At 38.3% G+C, this 13,448-nt stretch overlaps 2 protein-coding genes across 2 annotated transcripts in view; both read left to right on the forward strand.

Moving 5' to 3' along the window:
* Nucleotides 1–7,460, forward strand: part of LOC117168144 — a 21,285-nt gene extending 13,825 nt beyond the window's left edge. The window contains exon 3 of the mRNA XM_033353564.1: nt 6,633–7,460. Within this exon, the coding sequence (XP_033209455.1) occupies nt 6,633–7,054 (422 nt within the window). The 3' untranslated portion in view covers nt 7,055–7,460. The remainder of the gene's footprint in view (nt 1–6,632) is intronic.
* Nucleotides 7,461–10,755: 3,295 nt separating this feature from the next.
* Nucleotides 10,756–12,149, forward strand: LOC117182969. Its single transcript, XM_033376094.1, has 3 exons — nt 10,756–11,133; nt 11,377–11,695; nt 11,800–12,149. The coding sequence occupies exons 1-3, from the start codon at nt 10,756–10,758 to the stop codon at nt 12,147–12,149; spliced, it is 1,047 nt and encodes a 348-aa protein (XP_033231985.1).
* The last annotated feature ends 1,299 nt before the right edge of the window (nt 12,150–13,448 follow it).

The raw sequence follows: 13,448 nt of genomic DNA on the forward strand, positions 1-13,448 counted from the left end.
ATGATTTTGTCCGCACTTCGGACAGGAATTGCTCGATGAAGTCGACGTAGTGACTAGAGATCGGGCAGTGGGCTTGGACATTTTCGCTGGGGGAGCTGAATTTGTACCTCCAGGCCGCTTGTTGGGATGCGCCACACTGGGAGCTTTGTCTATCTCCCGTTGTTTGAAAACGAAATTTTAAATGAAGGTATACAACTGCTCTAACTTGGGATACCTATCACTGGATACTTGCTCTATCCATTTTTCGAGGATCTCTTTTGGCAAGCATCTCTCCAGAATTCGCACAACAACCTCCTCACCGATGGTGATTTCCATCGCCTTCAGCATGCTGACATGCTAGCGGACGGTGTACATCAGTCCAGCGGTGGTGTCAGCTGTAGGCTTCGGGTGGGGCGCTAAATTTAACAGCGCGTCAAAGTGTTCATTCACTATTACGCGGCGTTGGTCGTAACCCTTGCACAAAGCTTCCCAAGCCGCGAGATAATTTTGATCGGAGGGACTGCGACAAAACTCGTTGATGACCTGCAGGGCCAGTCCCGAAACCGCGTTTTTAAGCTGACCCAGCTTAACGACTCCCGATAACCCCGGATGGTCATGGATCATCGCTTCGAAAGTGGCCTTCCAGAGAACCCAATTTCCCTGGTCCCCATCGAATTTGGGAACGGGGACTGCCGCGAGTTTTGGTAGGTCGTGCCTTTCTGTGGAGGTCACGGTGTTGTTGAGAAGGGTCGAGTTCGCGAGTGGATCGGGAACGGGGGCCTTCATTTTGCGAACTTTCGTAGCTACCGCGAAATAATCGGTTTCGAGCTGTGGGAAAACATTTACTAAAGGATGATCCTCTTGGATGACCACTAACTCCTGATGGTTGAGCTTGTACTCGTTGTACACGGTTTTGATGCTCGCCAGTCGTAACTCTGCGTTAGTTACGTCTGGCGACTCTTCACGGAGATACGCGTCGAGCGATTTGATCGAACCATCAAGAGAGTGGAATTTCTGTTCAATGCGCGTTTTGCGAGCTTTAGCTGCCATTTTTAAACGTCGATTAAAGCAATTAAAATGAATTTAATTTGAATGCGAAGTGAATTTTATTTAAATTCGAACGACGCGAGAACCTTCAATTAATAATTGAGTTGAATTAGAATTAGTAATTTTCAAATTAAACTCTGTGCTGAATTTATCTAAACGCAACAAACATTTAACAGTACGTAATTAATTTTAACGTGAACAAAAAATCAACTCAATTTTAATTCAGGTTAAACAGATTAAATCTACTTAACGAACAAGCGAACGAAAATGTAAATCGAAATAAATAAATAAATAAAAAGCGTATTTTTATTTATGCGAGTCAAAAAGACTTATCTTTAATCCGCGACGAAGATGACAGCCAGCTGAGCGTGGATCCCCCTGGTCGCAAGCGATGGCAATGCAGTCGACGGTGCTACACTTGTTCATGTTCTGCTGTCGAGCTGCTATACGCGCGCCGCTGCTGTACTGCTGTACTGCTGTAGGCGCGTTCCGCTGCTGAGATGGTACACGCGCGTTCCGCTGCAGTTGGCGGACGCTGTTGGCGTTTGTTGGTACTCGAAGTCTGGGCGGGGGGAAGGAGAGAGAAGGCGAGGTGGCAGCGCCGCGATCGCGCGTGGATTTCCAGCTCCAACGCTCACTCAAACTCACACACACGCTCGCGTGACGTCACTTTCGGCGAACTCGCGACAAAGAGGATGAATTCCACTTCACTTAGGAGGCACCATGAATCATTTAATTGACGAATTAAATAGGCCTAGTTCAAATAATGATTTTCTTTTTACAATGCACCTTTGATTTTAAAACCGACACGTGATTTTATGTATTTTAGAGAGGAAGGTATAGAAATGAATGCACTGTATTTGAGGGAAAAATGCCGTGAGGCATAAAAAACCCGTTTTTATTGACAAAACCGAGGAAAAGTTACACTGATAGAGAAAGCGCGAAAGAGGCGTCACTCGAACACAATGGCCGTTGCCATGCACGCACGTGTATCACTTTCACACAAACAGTTTCGATTTGAATTCTCTCACATTCAATTTGCACACTGAATAGAAGAGAGCAGGGCCACGTTAGTGGTGATATTTCAAGGCCGAATCCGTTGATTTGCACGTTTTGTACAACGATTCCGTTTGCACGAGGTAGCACGAGAAACAGACGGGCGCGAGGGAGCTCCGCACGCGGGACGTAGTTGTCGACTACTGCCGGCTAGGCCGGAAAAAGAAAGCCAGTTTGGCTCTAGCGGCGCTGCACTGGTGAGTGCTGCCACCGCGCTAGGCTTTTCGAACAATCAAAGAAAATGTCAGTACTTTATTCTGTGAAGCTTATCGGTAAAGTTGAAAACAATTTTTTTACTTCTTATTGTAAGTACGAGGGTGTTAATAATTCTTTTATTTAAATCAGGATTGATATTTCCTTATAATAGGCGGCTCCGCCCCTCGACCCCCCCCCCGGCGGAGGGTTTCCCCCCTGTCGCCCCAACCAGGTTTCACCACCCTCCCCCAACTTCTCCCACTTGATACGCAATATACTATTTCATTACTCTCCAGCGTGTCATTCTAACCTCTATCTGTCATTGCCTACGTATTTACAAACAATAACACCCTTGATGAGACGCAAAGAAGTTTTAGGCATCTCAAGTCAAATTTTCGATATATTTTTTATGAAAAATTGTATGTGCAACTTGGGGCGAGGCAACAATTTCACTCGTGTGATATCTACCCTCGCTTCGCTCGGGCAGCTAACTTCCCACTCGTGCAATTGTCGCCTTTTGCCCCTTGTTGCGCAACATAATATTTCCACAATGGTTAAGAGCTATTGGAAATGAAATGGGTCAGACCCAGATCGTTTCGGAGAGTTGAGATCTCACAGATAATTGGGTTTAAGATGGCGGCTAACATCTGATACACTCGAATCTTGTGATGAAGATGCCGAAGTAGGACCCATAAGATGGCGGCGCTTATTCTTGCGTTTCGTTTTCAATTACTTGATCACTTTTAACAATTTGCGCGAATAATCTTCGTCATCAGACGAATCACTATTGTATCTTTGCAAATTCTGTTTATATTTACCCATCTCGGAATGATTTACGCACTTCTTGCACAAAGAGGAGAATGAGTGGCCAAACGAGCGCAGAAAGTAGGAGTGCTTTTTTGATAATTTTTTTAAACTGTGGCAAAGCCAGCACAAAGTGGGGGAACTACGAGTTGATCTATTCGAAGGTAGGGCGAAATAAAATTACAGGTCTTGTTGAGAATTCATCTTTTCTGTTTTTGAAAATTCAACACTTTGTTGAAAAATATAATTATATGGTTAAAAATCCATCTTTTTGTTTAAAAATGTAAGATTTAGCAGGAATTTTGATGAAAATTTGTCATTTTGGGTTTCAAAATTAATCTTCTTTTTTTTAATTAATTGTATTGGCTGTGGATTGAACTATTTTGTTAAAAAAATTGTCTCTTTGGTTGAATTTAACTGGTAGAAAATTATTATTTTCTTTTTGTCGAAAATTAATTTTTAACCGAAAATTTTTGTAAAAAATGCAACTATATATTTTAAAAATTAACTAATTAGTAGAAAACTAACTTTTTTGTTAAAAATTCATAGTGTCGGATGAAAGATGAATGTATTGTGTTGAAAATTCATCTTTTTTCGAAAAGTAATTCTCTTTCCTTACAAATCATCATTTTGGTTAAGGATGCAAGGATTTTAATAAAATGCGTGTTTTTTAGTTGAATTCAACCTCTTGATAATTGTTTTTCTCTTCAAATTAATTTTGAATTTGCTAGTGATTGCTGGTAGAATTAGGCGGAGTTTCCGAAAACTTCATTTAAGAAATTCCCTGATTTTACCTTGACGAATTTTTCATTCTCCCTGATCATTAACATTATAATACAGCCAGAATTTTAGTTTCGTAATATTTTTAACGTAGAATCTTTTATAAGCGGAATGAAAAAATATTTTGCATAAGAATCAATTTTTTTTTTAATTTACATATTTTAAGCAATTACTTTTCTCTTATAAAACATTACTTTTTAATATAATAGTTGAATTTAAACAAAATTAATTAAAGTTTCCACAAAAATAATTGAATTTTCATCCTGAAAAGATAAGTTTTCAACCAAAAAGTGGAATAGCCGATATTTTCACAAAAAATATGAAATATCATTGAAAAAAAAGAAATTTCAAACCAAAAAGACGATTAAAGATTTTTCAGTCATGAATGAAAATTAACTTGATCCAAATTAGTGAATTTATAGCAAAAAGGAAATTTCCTACAAAATAGCTTAGTTTTCAACGAAACAGTTGAATTTTCATCCAAAAAGGATTACTTTTGAACAAAATTGGTGCATTTTCAACCATACAGTTGCATTTTTATTCGAAGAAGCTGCAATTTGTACAAAAATATATTTTTTGATAAAAAGACAAATTATAAAAAAGAAGTTGAATTTTGATACAAAAAATATTTTTTAGTTGATTTTTTAAGAATATATGAATTTGAAACAAAAAGTAAATATTCTATGAAAATAGTTGAATTTTCAATAAAAAAAGATGATTTTTTAAGAACATCTTTTATTGCTGAAACAGATAATAAAATTTATAACTAAAAAGATATTTTTCCGAAGAAAGCGACTGCAAAAAAAAAGAAATAGAAATACAAATCAAATAAATTGCTAACAAGAATATTAAATCAGGGTTGCCCAAAGACTTATTTTAAAATATCCTCTTTTTTCAGAACAAAAAAAAAATTTTATTAAAAATTAAAAAATTTCTTCTACTTGACTGTCATTTAAAGTTATAGAAACTCCCTGACTTTCGCAAGATTCTTTTTTCAAATCCCTGACTTTTCCCTGACAAATAAAATTCCCTACATTGAAAAAAATTGTTGTTGGCTAAGCCGGCAACAACGTAAATGTAGTAAGGAGCCCCCCTCCCCCACTACTGAAACTAATCGTATACCCCCCCTTAGCTGTTACTTAACTTATGTATGGTCATGATGGTCGGATATCCGTCCATCAGCTGTAAATTTTTCAAAGGAAATGAAGTGAGGAAATGAGTGGATGGAAAGTAGGGAAAGTGAGGGCGGGGTACTACAATCAAAGAGGGAGAATAAGAAGAGGGCAAGTAGGCAAAGCGAGGAAAAATTAGGAGTGGGAAATAAGTGGAAGAGAAGTGAAGGGAAATGAGTAAACGCAAGAAGGAAAAGAGACAGTAATTGAGGGGATGGTGGTGAAGTTTAAGTAGTGGAAGTAAGGAGAAATTACGAAAAAATAAGTAAGTGGCCATTAGAAGAAGGGAAGTAAGTTCAGGAGAAGTGAGTTGTTGGGAAGTAAAGGGAGTGTGCGGAAATAATAAGAGGGTAAGCAGATGAAGTAGGTGAAGTGGGGCGAATGAGGTTAAATGTATGGAGAGAAATTAGGGAAATTAAGGTAAATGAAGAACGAGGGAATGGTAGTAGGGGAATTGAGGAAGTAAGGGGTAACGAGAGTACTCAAGTGAGGGGAAATTGGAATCACAGAGCTGAAGAAGTGAAGGAAGTAATGAATTTCCGGTATTTTTTATATTTAATATTAATAATAGGGTATTTTCAAATTCGGTAATATTAAAAACTGTCAAAAATTTTACGTTCTGAGGATTTTTGAAATAGCTAAATTTTAAGTTGTTCGTAATTATTTTATCTCGAAAATTTTTCATTTCAAATATTTGATTTTTTTTTAATTTTCAGTCGTCTAGATATCAATCAATTAAAAAAAATTGTATTACTTTTTTCGGATACCAAACAAATTTTATTTTATCTGAGCCCAAACATTTCAATTTCAATTAGAGTGAAAATCTTCAATAGCCCTCCCTTCTATAGCCCTTCCGAGAATTGACGCCGCACCGCATGTAGGTGTAACAGGAGCTGCGTGGTATCTGCGGCTGTCACTCAGGTGGGCACTCAGGCGTAAAAAGCAAAAGCGGAGCGGGCTATAATGAGTTAGTTCCCACCCACTTTTAGCTCCAAAATCGGCGCTATAGAAGAGTTTTACTGTATTTTTTTTACAAAAGAAACATTTCAAAGACTTATACTTGTGACTTGAAGAAAAAATATCGAATAACATAATAAAAAAATTTAATTTGAAACAAATATTAAAAAAAGATGTTTTTTTAACAGACAAGGTTTGTATTAAAGAATTTATGTAAAGCACAGGTTTAATAATTTTTTTATATAAAAGGATATTTTGAAGTAAAAAATAAAGAAGTATACAGAAAATCAATGTAGACATTTTTTGGTAATTGCATTTTTAAAAAATCAAACATTTTTATTATAAAACATGAAAAATAACCATGAAGGAGTTGTTGGAATCAAGTGGAAATTCAAAATTTGGGTTTTCACTCTAAAAAAGAGTTGTATTTGATTAAATTGAAACTGAGCTAAGCTTAGAAACTCGAAAAGTGAAAAAAAAAGAAAAAGTGCAATAACTTAGAAAATAAATTTCTAGGAAATTAAATCTTCCGCAATTTATATTTTCTCAACTAAACATATCAGTAACCAATGTTAAAAAATTCGAAAGTCTAATTTGTATGAGTCCAGCATGAAATCCACCTAATCTAAAAAATACTTATAGGGACACCTTGCACCTCCTCATACAAATTAAATGAATTGGAGGAAGCGAAAGAAAATGTGCAACAAGTGGATAGAGGAAGAGGAAATCAAAACTATATTGACAGAACAGGAATTGTTAAATCGAAACTAGCAAGAAATAAAAAGTTATTAAAGACAGTCAAAGACCTGGTGAATGTTATCGATAGCAATGCAGATCCGGTTTATAAGATATTAAAAAAAGAAAGGAGAACTTTAAAGAATCCATCTAAAAATATACCACCACTTATAAATTCCAAGTTGGAGGAAAAGTTGGACAAGTCGATGGAAGTAGCTTTGAAAAAGTACAAACGAACGCACGGAACTTGGGAAGCAACTGTGAAAAAACAAAGTATTGATCACTTGGAAGAACCACCTAGAAAGAAGAAGAAAAGGCCCGTGTTTTGAAATGTTAATTAATTAATTTTGCACAGTTTAAATTTTGTTAAATCACTTGGAGAAAATATATAACAGAGAGTAACCGCGGAAACAAATATATATATATATATATATTGTTTTGATAAACCTGTTTCAACGAAAAATAGTATCACGTTATCGTAAGCATATTGAATTTTGCAAGGTTCTTATTTGTTGACAAACAGTAGAGTACCATTGCGAGCTCCGCAGTCTCTTTTAAACCCTACAAATTCGTAAATCGATCAATAAAACGTTTTTCCTTCATTAGATATTTCCCTTTTTCATCAATTATAAATTCTTTTCTACGGGATTAGTCCAAACGCTTATAGAGACAAGTGTTTTATCTGTATAAATCACGTTCAATGTGGAATAAATGTGGCGAATTTTTAATAGATAATTATCTAAGACTTTGCTAAGAGATTTTTTTGTTATGTAGAAGCAATTTTCTGATTTGGTAACAACAAACTTGACAGCCTAAAATTCTCTTAAAACAGGGGAAATAGGGTGATTTTTCACGAAAATAGCGGAATAATGGGAAAATAAATTCTTTTAAATAAAAGTACTACAGGTGCCATATTGAATTCAATATGGAACGAATTTTCATCAAGATAGTTCATTTTTCAACCAAAAAGATGATTTTGTAACGAAAAATGTAATAGTTAATATTTCAACCAAAATAGATTTTTCATCTGAACAAAAAACAGTTAAATTTAATCCCAGATATGAAATTTTTAACAAAATAGGTTTAATTTTTCAACGAAAGAGATGAATCCGTAACAAAAAAAAAATTATTTCTTTTTATCCAGCAAAAACGAATTTTCACCAAATTAGTTAAATTTTCAACCAAAAACATGTTAATTTTTTTTTAAACAATTAATTTCAATCGAAAAATAAGGTAAATATGCCAGTCTTCGTCAATGGATGGGTTGTCGGCAGATGGGCAGTATTTTACATTTAGCCAGATTTCTGATTTGCCGATAACCCATGCATTCTCGTATTTATAACTTCGAACTTCTTATAATATTCATTCTAATAGGATATGTTACAAGTAATAAGTAATTCACCTTTCTAAAGGTACGCTTTATTCGATAAAACCCATTTCTTAAGCTTTAAATATGTTTAATATAGTTTTTTAAGCATTTGAAATCTAAAATTCGCCTTAAGCTTCCGCCCTAGCGGAAGAATCGGAAAGAAAGTACCTTTACGATCCTTTCCAATTTCTATGTGAACTTTGCTTCCGTTTCTTTCTGAACGCTTTCTTTTCCCGAAGCTTCCCGATGCCTTTCCGAACTTTTGCAAAAGTGTCCCACTCCATTTACTCCTTTCTGAACCTTTCTGATTTCTTTCCGAATAAATGACGCATTGTCCCAATAGTTTATTCCGATTCTTTCTAATTTTTCTTCTGTGTCCCACTGTTTTTGTTCGTTCCGATTTCTTTCTGAATAAATGTGAAATGTGAAATATATGATCTATTAATTATATATGTATATATTCAATTAATAAATATATGAACATAATGATATAGAGGCTAAATAGAGGGAAACTCTGCACTGATCGGAAAAAAATAGGAAAGAAGTAGGAAAAAGGGACATTCGGAAAGAATCGAAGAGATTCGTAGGACAGCTCGACGTCCGGAAAGAAACGGAAGCAAAGTTCACATAGCCCATTCTGATTCTCTTTCCGAACTCTTTCCGACCCTTTCCGAATTCTTTCTGAATCTTTCCGAATCGTGCTTTCCTATTCTTTCCTTTTTTCGGACAGGGCGATAACTGACACACTAAATTTATGACTTTTCAATAATATACATACATTTTCAACCAAAAAGTTCAATTTTCAACAAGTCATTTTGATTTTGTATGCACCACAATTCATAGAAAAATTCAGATAAATTTGCACCACAGCAAAGGCGCCTGGGCGGTTTTAGCCAGACGCATGTCAATGATGCAGACATGCATCCAAGAACCCTGGTTAGACAGGGAAAGGATTAGCGGCTTGTCAGGGTGTGGCTCCATCTATAAGGGGCCGCTCGAGAAAGCGCCAAGGGCATGCATAGCTGTCAAGGGAATGGATGCGATTTTGGTGCCTAAGTTTTGTGCCAGGGATCTTACTGTTATCAAGGTGAGGCTTAGGGGTGGAAGTGGGGAAAGACTAGAGGTTGCAATTGCCTCAGCGTATTTCCCTGGCGATGCGGATGAATCCCCACCTCCCAGAGAGGTGGAGATTCTAATTCGGCACTGCCAGAAGTACAGAATTTCTCTGCTGTTGGGATGTGATACGAACTCACCATACGGTGTGGGGAAGCACGAATATCAATGACAGAGGAAGAGATTTAAATGAGAACCTAGCAGGCACTGATATGGAAATTCTGAATCGAGGTGATACTCCCACATCCCAGATTAAAAACAGAAGTGAGGTTCTCGATCTGGCTTTATGCTCGGAGCGGCTGAGGAGTTGAGGAGTAGGGGAGTGGACTGGAGAGTCTCTGAGAAGAAGTCTCTCTCGGACAACAAATATATCCCATTTCAGCTAAACTTAGGTAAACCAGTGGTTTCGAAAGTCAGAAACCCTAGAAATACGCTCTGGGACTTATATAAAGAAGAACTCTAAAGAAGGGTAGTGGAATTTCCTACAAGCTATGGGAGTATTGATCAGTTAGAGCACGCCGCGGATCATCTGTGAAGGGCTCTGACTACATCGTATGAAAACAATTGCCCCACAAGCACAGTTAAGTCTAGGAAAGGTGCAGAATGATGGAATACGCACCTGGAGAAGCTCCGCAAAAAGACAAGAGCGTTGTGCAATAGGGCAAACAGAACCAAGTTGCCTTCAAACTGGGACATCTATAAGACGGCTCAGTATGATTACAACAAAAATATAAAGAGATATAAGCAGGGAGACTGGAGGGGCTTCTGTAAGGAATCGAAGGATATTCCAGAAACAGCAAGGCTCCACAAAATCCTAGTGAAAACCCCGGAAGCTCGCCTTGGGCTCATAAGGCTCGAAAATGACAAGTTTGCTGAAGATGAAGAATCAACGCTGAACCGTCTGTTAGAAGTTCACTTCCCGGGTTTTTAGTGAATTCAAACCGAACTAGAGGAGGAAGTCTGGGGCCAAGAGTTGAGGAGGGCCGACTGGAGTTTTGCCTAAAAGGTTGTAGACAGCAAAAAGGTGGAATGGGCTGTGAGGTCATTCTGCCCTTTTATATCACCCGGGAGGGAAGGTTACACAGCTGCAAAGGACTGCAGACCGATCAGCCTGACGCCTTTTATTTTAAGGACGCTGGAGAGGCTGGTCGAGAGACATATTAGGGATGAGGTACTCACCGCTACACAGAGGGCAGCATGCCTCTTAGGTAGGCTGCTCGGTAGAGACGGCACTCCATGCTGTTGTGGCAAAATTGGAGCAGCAGTTGGAACAAAAGGGGTATGCTGTGGGAACGTTCTTGGATATAGAGGGAGCCTTCAGTAATACCCCTCCAGAAGTCATCTGTCGGGAGGCTTTTTGATGTTGTGTACCAAACCAGCTGGTAAGCTGGATAGGAAGTGTGTTACGCCAGAGGAGATTCGAAACTAGATGCAGTGAAGATCTAGTTAAAGGAGTAGAGCCACGGTGGTGTCCACAGGGAGGTGTCCTGTCGCCCCTTCTGTAGTCCGGAAAAGACCAAAATGGTAATTTTAACGAAGAATTATAAGATGCCGAAGGTTGACGCTCCTATTATCTGTGAAGGGAAGCTGACGTTCTCAGACTCGGTTAAGTATCTGGGAGTCATATTAGATAGCAGACTGAGCTGGGCAAAGAACGTGGAGACCCAATGCAGAAAATTCGTCATGACTTTCTGGATGTGTAGGAGAGCTTTTGGGTTGAGGCTCCTTCATGCGGCTGTGGTCTGGTGGCCACAGGCAGAACTCAAAACGATGCTGGACAGGCTGCGACGATGGCAAACGCTAGCGTTTAGGGGTCTAACAGGAGCAATGAGGACTATTCCTACAGCAGCAATAGGCTTCATGCTCTGCGAAGAACCTCTTCACCTTGCGATAACTGCAAAAGCGGCACACGCGATGGGCTGCCTGGTGAGAGTAAACAGATGGACTCGGGGGCTAGACACACTAGGCTCCCGAGTGACATCAGCTCACTGCCGATTCTTGAGATGAGGCAGGATAGAATAACAAAACGTTTCGACTTCACCAGGGCTTTCCGCGTCTACATCCTAAGTAGGGATGCGTGGAAAGAAAATGGTAACCCACTCCTCCAAGGGGAAATCTAGTATACGGATGGCTCAAGGTGGCATGGACAGAGGCGGGAATATATGACAGTGCGAGGAGGAGGGAAGTGGTAGTCCCGCTTGGGAGACGTGCTACTGTCTTTCAGGCGGAGGTTCTTGCCGTTCTTCGAAGTGCAGAGATGTATTAGAGGAAAACGCGGCTGCAAGACAGATTACTATCTGTTCAGACAGCAAAGCGACACTAACTGCAGTGGGAAACCCAGATATAACATCTGAACTGGTTTGGGAATGCAAAAAGGCATTAAACCGAGTTGCAGAAAAGAATGAAGTGGCTCTCATATGGGTCCCTGGTCATACAGGGATCAAGGGCAACGAGAAAGCGGACCAGCTGGCAAGAAGCGGTGCGACAGGTGAATAAATAGGGCCGGAACCGGTACTGGGTTTAGCGTCTTGCTGCATCGGTCTTGCCATATAAAGCTGAATCCGCACTAAGCACCGAGAATACTGGGAACAGGCTGGGGTCGCCGACAGGCGAAGTCTCTCCTGGGCTATACGTGCAGAATGGACAGAGCCAGGGAAATCTTGGGCTTGCCAAAGAAAGACGTAAGGACAGTGATTCAGATGCTCACTGGGCACAACCACTTAAACTATCATATGCAAAAAATGGGGTATAACTCCACTACTGAGTGCAGGAGATGTGGCAGGGATGATGAAACATCCTTGCACGAAATATACAAGTGCCCAGCGTTGGCAAGGCTCAGGCATCAAACCCTTGGGTCCTATTTTATGGAACCTGAGGAAGCTACAATGTTATCGGTGTCTGACTTGCTGGGCTTCTTTAAGAGGTCTGGGGTAAACTACTGATAGCGACAACTAAGGGTGTGGCATAATAGGCTTTATAGCTTGAGCGCCAGGGGAGCTCCATAGGGGGCTCCCTGCCCGTATTGCAACTAACTAACTAATTCATAGAAAAACGAGACTTTTCAATAAAATACATAAATTTTACATCAAATAGTCCAATTTTCAACTAAAAAAGATCAATTTTCAGACAAAAACAAAATAGTTCAATTTTCAGTTAAAACGATTACTTTTCATCCAACGAAAAACGAATTTTCACCAAAATAGTAGAATTTTCAACCAAAAATAATTCTTTTAACAATTAAATTAAAACAAAAAATACATATTATATATATTACATAGTAAAAAATAATGCTGAAAATTACATTTCGTTCTGTAACTTTTTCCTATCATTGTTATGGAAAAATTACACGTTTCTTGTAAATTGACAGTGATTATTAACGTAATTTTACCATAAATGAATGAAATTTACAATGAACGTGTAATTTTTCCACAACAATCATAGGACATAAAAATATCAGTGATTTTTGTGGGAATTTTACACTAAAGTGTAACTGAAATAACAATGTAATTTCACAACGTTTATGTAAGCATCCAACGATTAGTGTATCACACGAGGAGTGTAATACGTTTTACAGCAGCGATGTAAAATTCCATAATCCTTGTAATTCCGCTGTTGAACGCTTGGTGGCTTTGGTAATCTGCGAGGCCTGCGAGTAAATTCAGTGCAAGATTATTCAAAATTTTAGCGGCATTCGGATATATTTTAGAATTGAAATCGTGGATTGTGCTCAGAACGTTTCCGTGGAAACAGTGTCTCGTTCTCGAGCAGAAGTTAGCCGCAGATGAAATTTACTATATTGCGTGTCACATTTGTTGTGAGTGTTCTTTGTTTTAAAAAGTGTTTATCAGTTAAGGTTATAAAAAATAATACATTACACAGGCCCACAAAAAAAACAAAAGTGTCTGTGCAATTGACCAGACCTATATATTCTTATGTATTTTCGACGCTCAATCCGAATTTGCAATAAAAAAGTAGGGTCCAGCTACTTTTTTATGGGGTCTTGCTCGAAAAACCTCATTTTTTACAGTTTTTTCATGGTTTTTTTTAAATGAAAAAAAATAAAGAAAAATTTTATTTTTTTGACTTCAGAATTGAATTCTACGGGAAGAAATACATCGAAAACCATGTTTTGATTTCTTTTTTTACAAAAATTTCAACCCACCATACGGCGATGAAAAGGCAGAAAATCGCGAAAAGTGAAAATTTGCTTCAAATTTGATTAAAATGACATTAGAATCAAG

The sequence above is a fragment of the Belonocnema kinseyi genome, chromosome 2, assembly GCF_010883055.1.
Source record: "Belonocnema kinseyi isolate 2016_QV_RU_SX_M_011 chromosome 2, B_treatae_v1, whole genome shotgun sequence".
NCBI classification, from domain to species: domain Eukaryota; kingdom Metazoa; phylum Arthropoda; class Insecta; order Hymenoptera; family Cynipidae; genus Belonocnema; species Belonocnema kinseyi.

Bases quoted from the DNA above. Each gene is read 5' to 3' on its own strand.
- LOC117182969 (XM_033376094.1), top strand. From the start codon at position 10,756: ATGCCGAAGGTTGACGCTCCTATTATCTGTGAAGGGAAGCTGACGTTC. The intron at 11,134-11,376 runs GTGAGAGTAAAC...AATATATGACAG, and splicing joins CACACGCGATGGGCTGCCTG to TGCGAGGAGGAGGGAAGTGG. The intron at 11,696-11,799 runs GTGAATAAATAG...TACTGGGAACAG, and splicing joins GGCAAGAAGCGGTGCGACAG to GCTGGGGTCGCCGACAGGCG.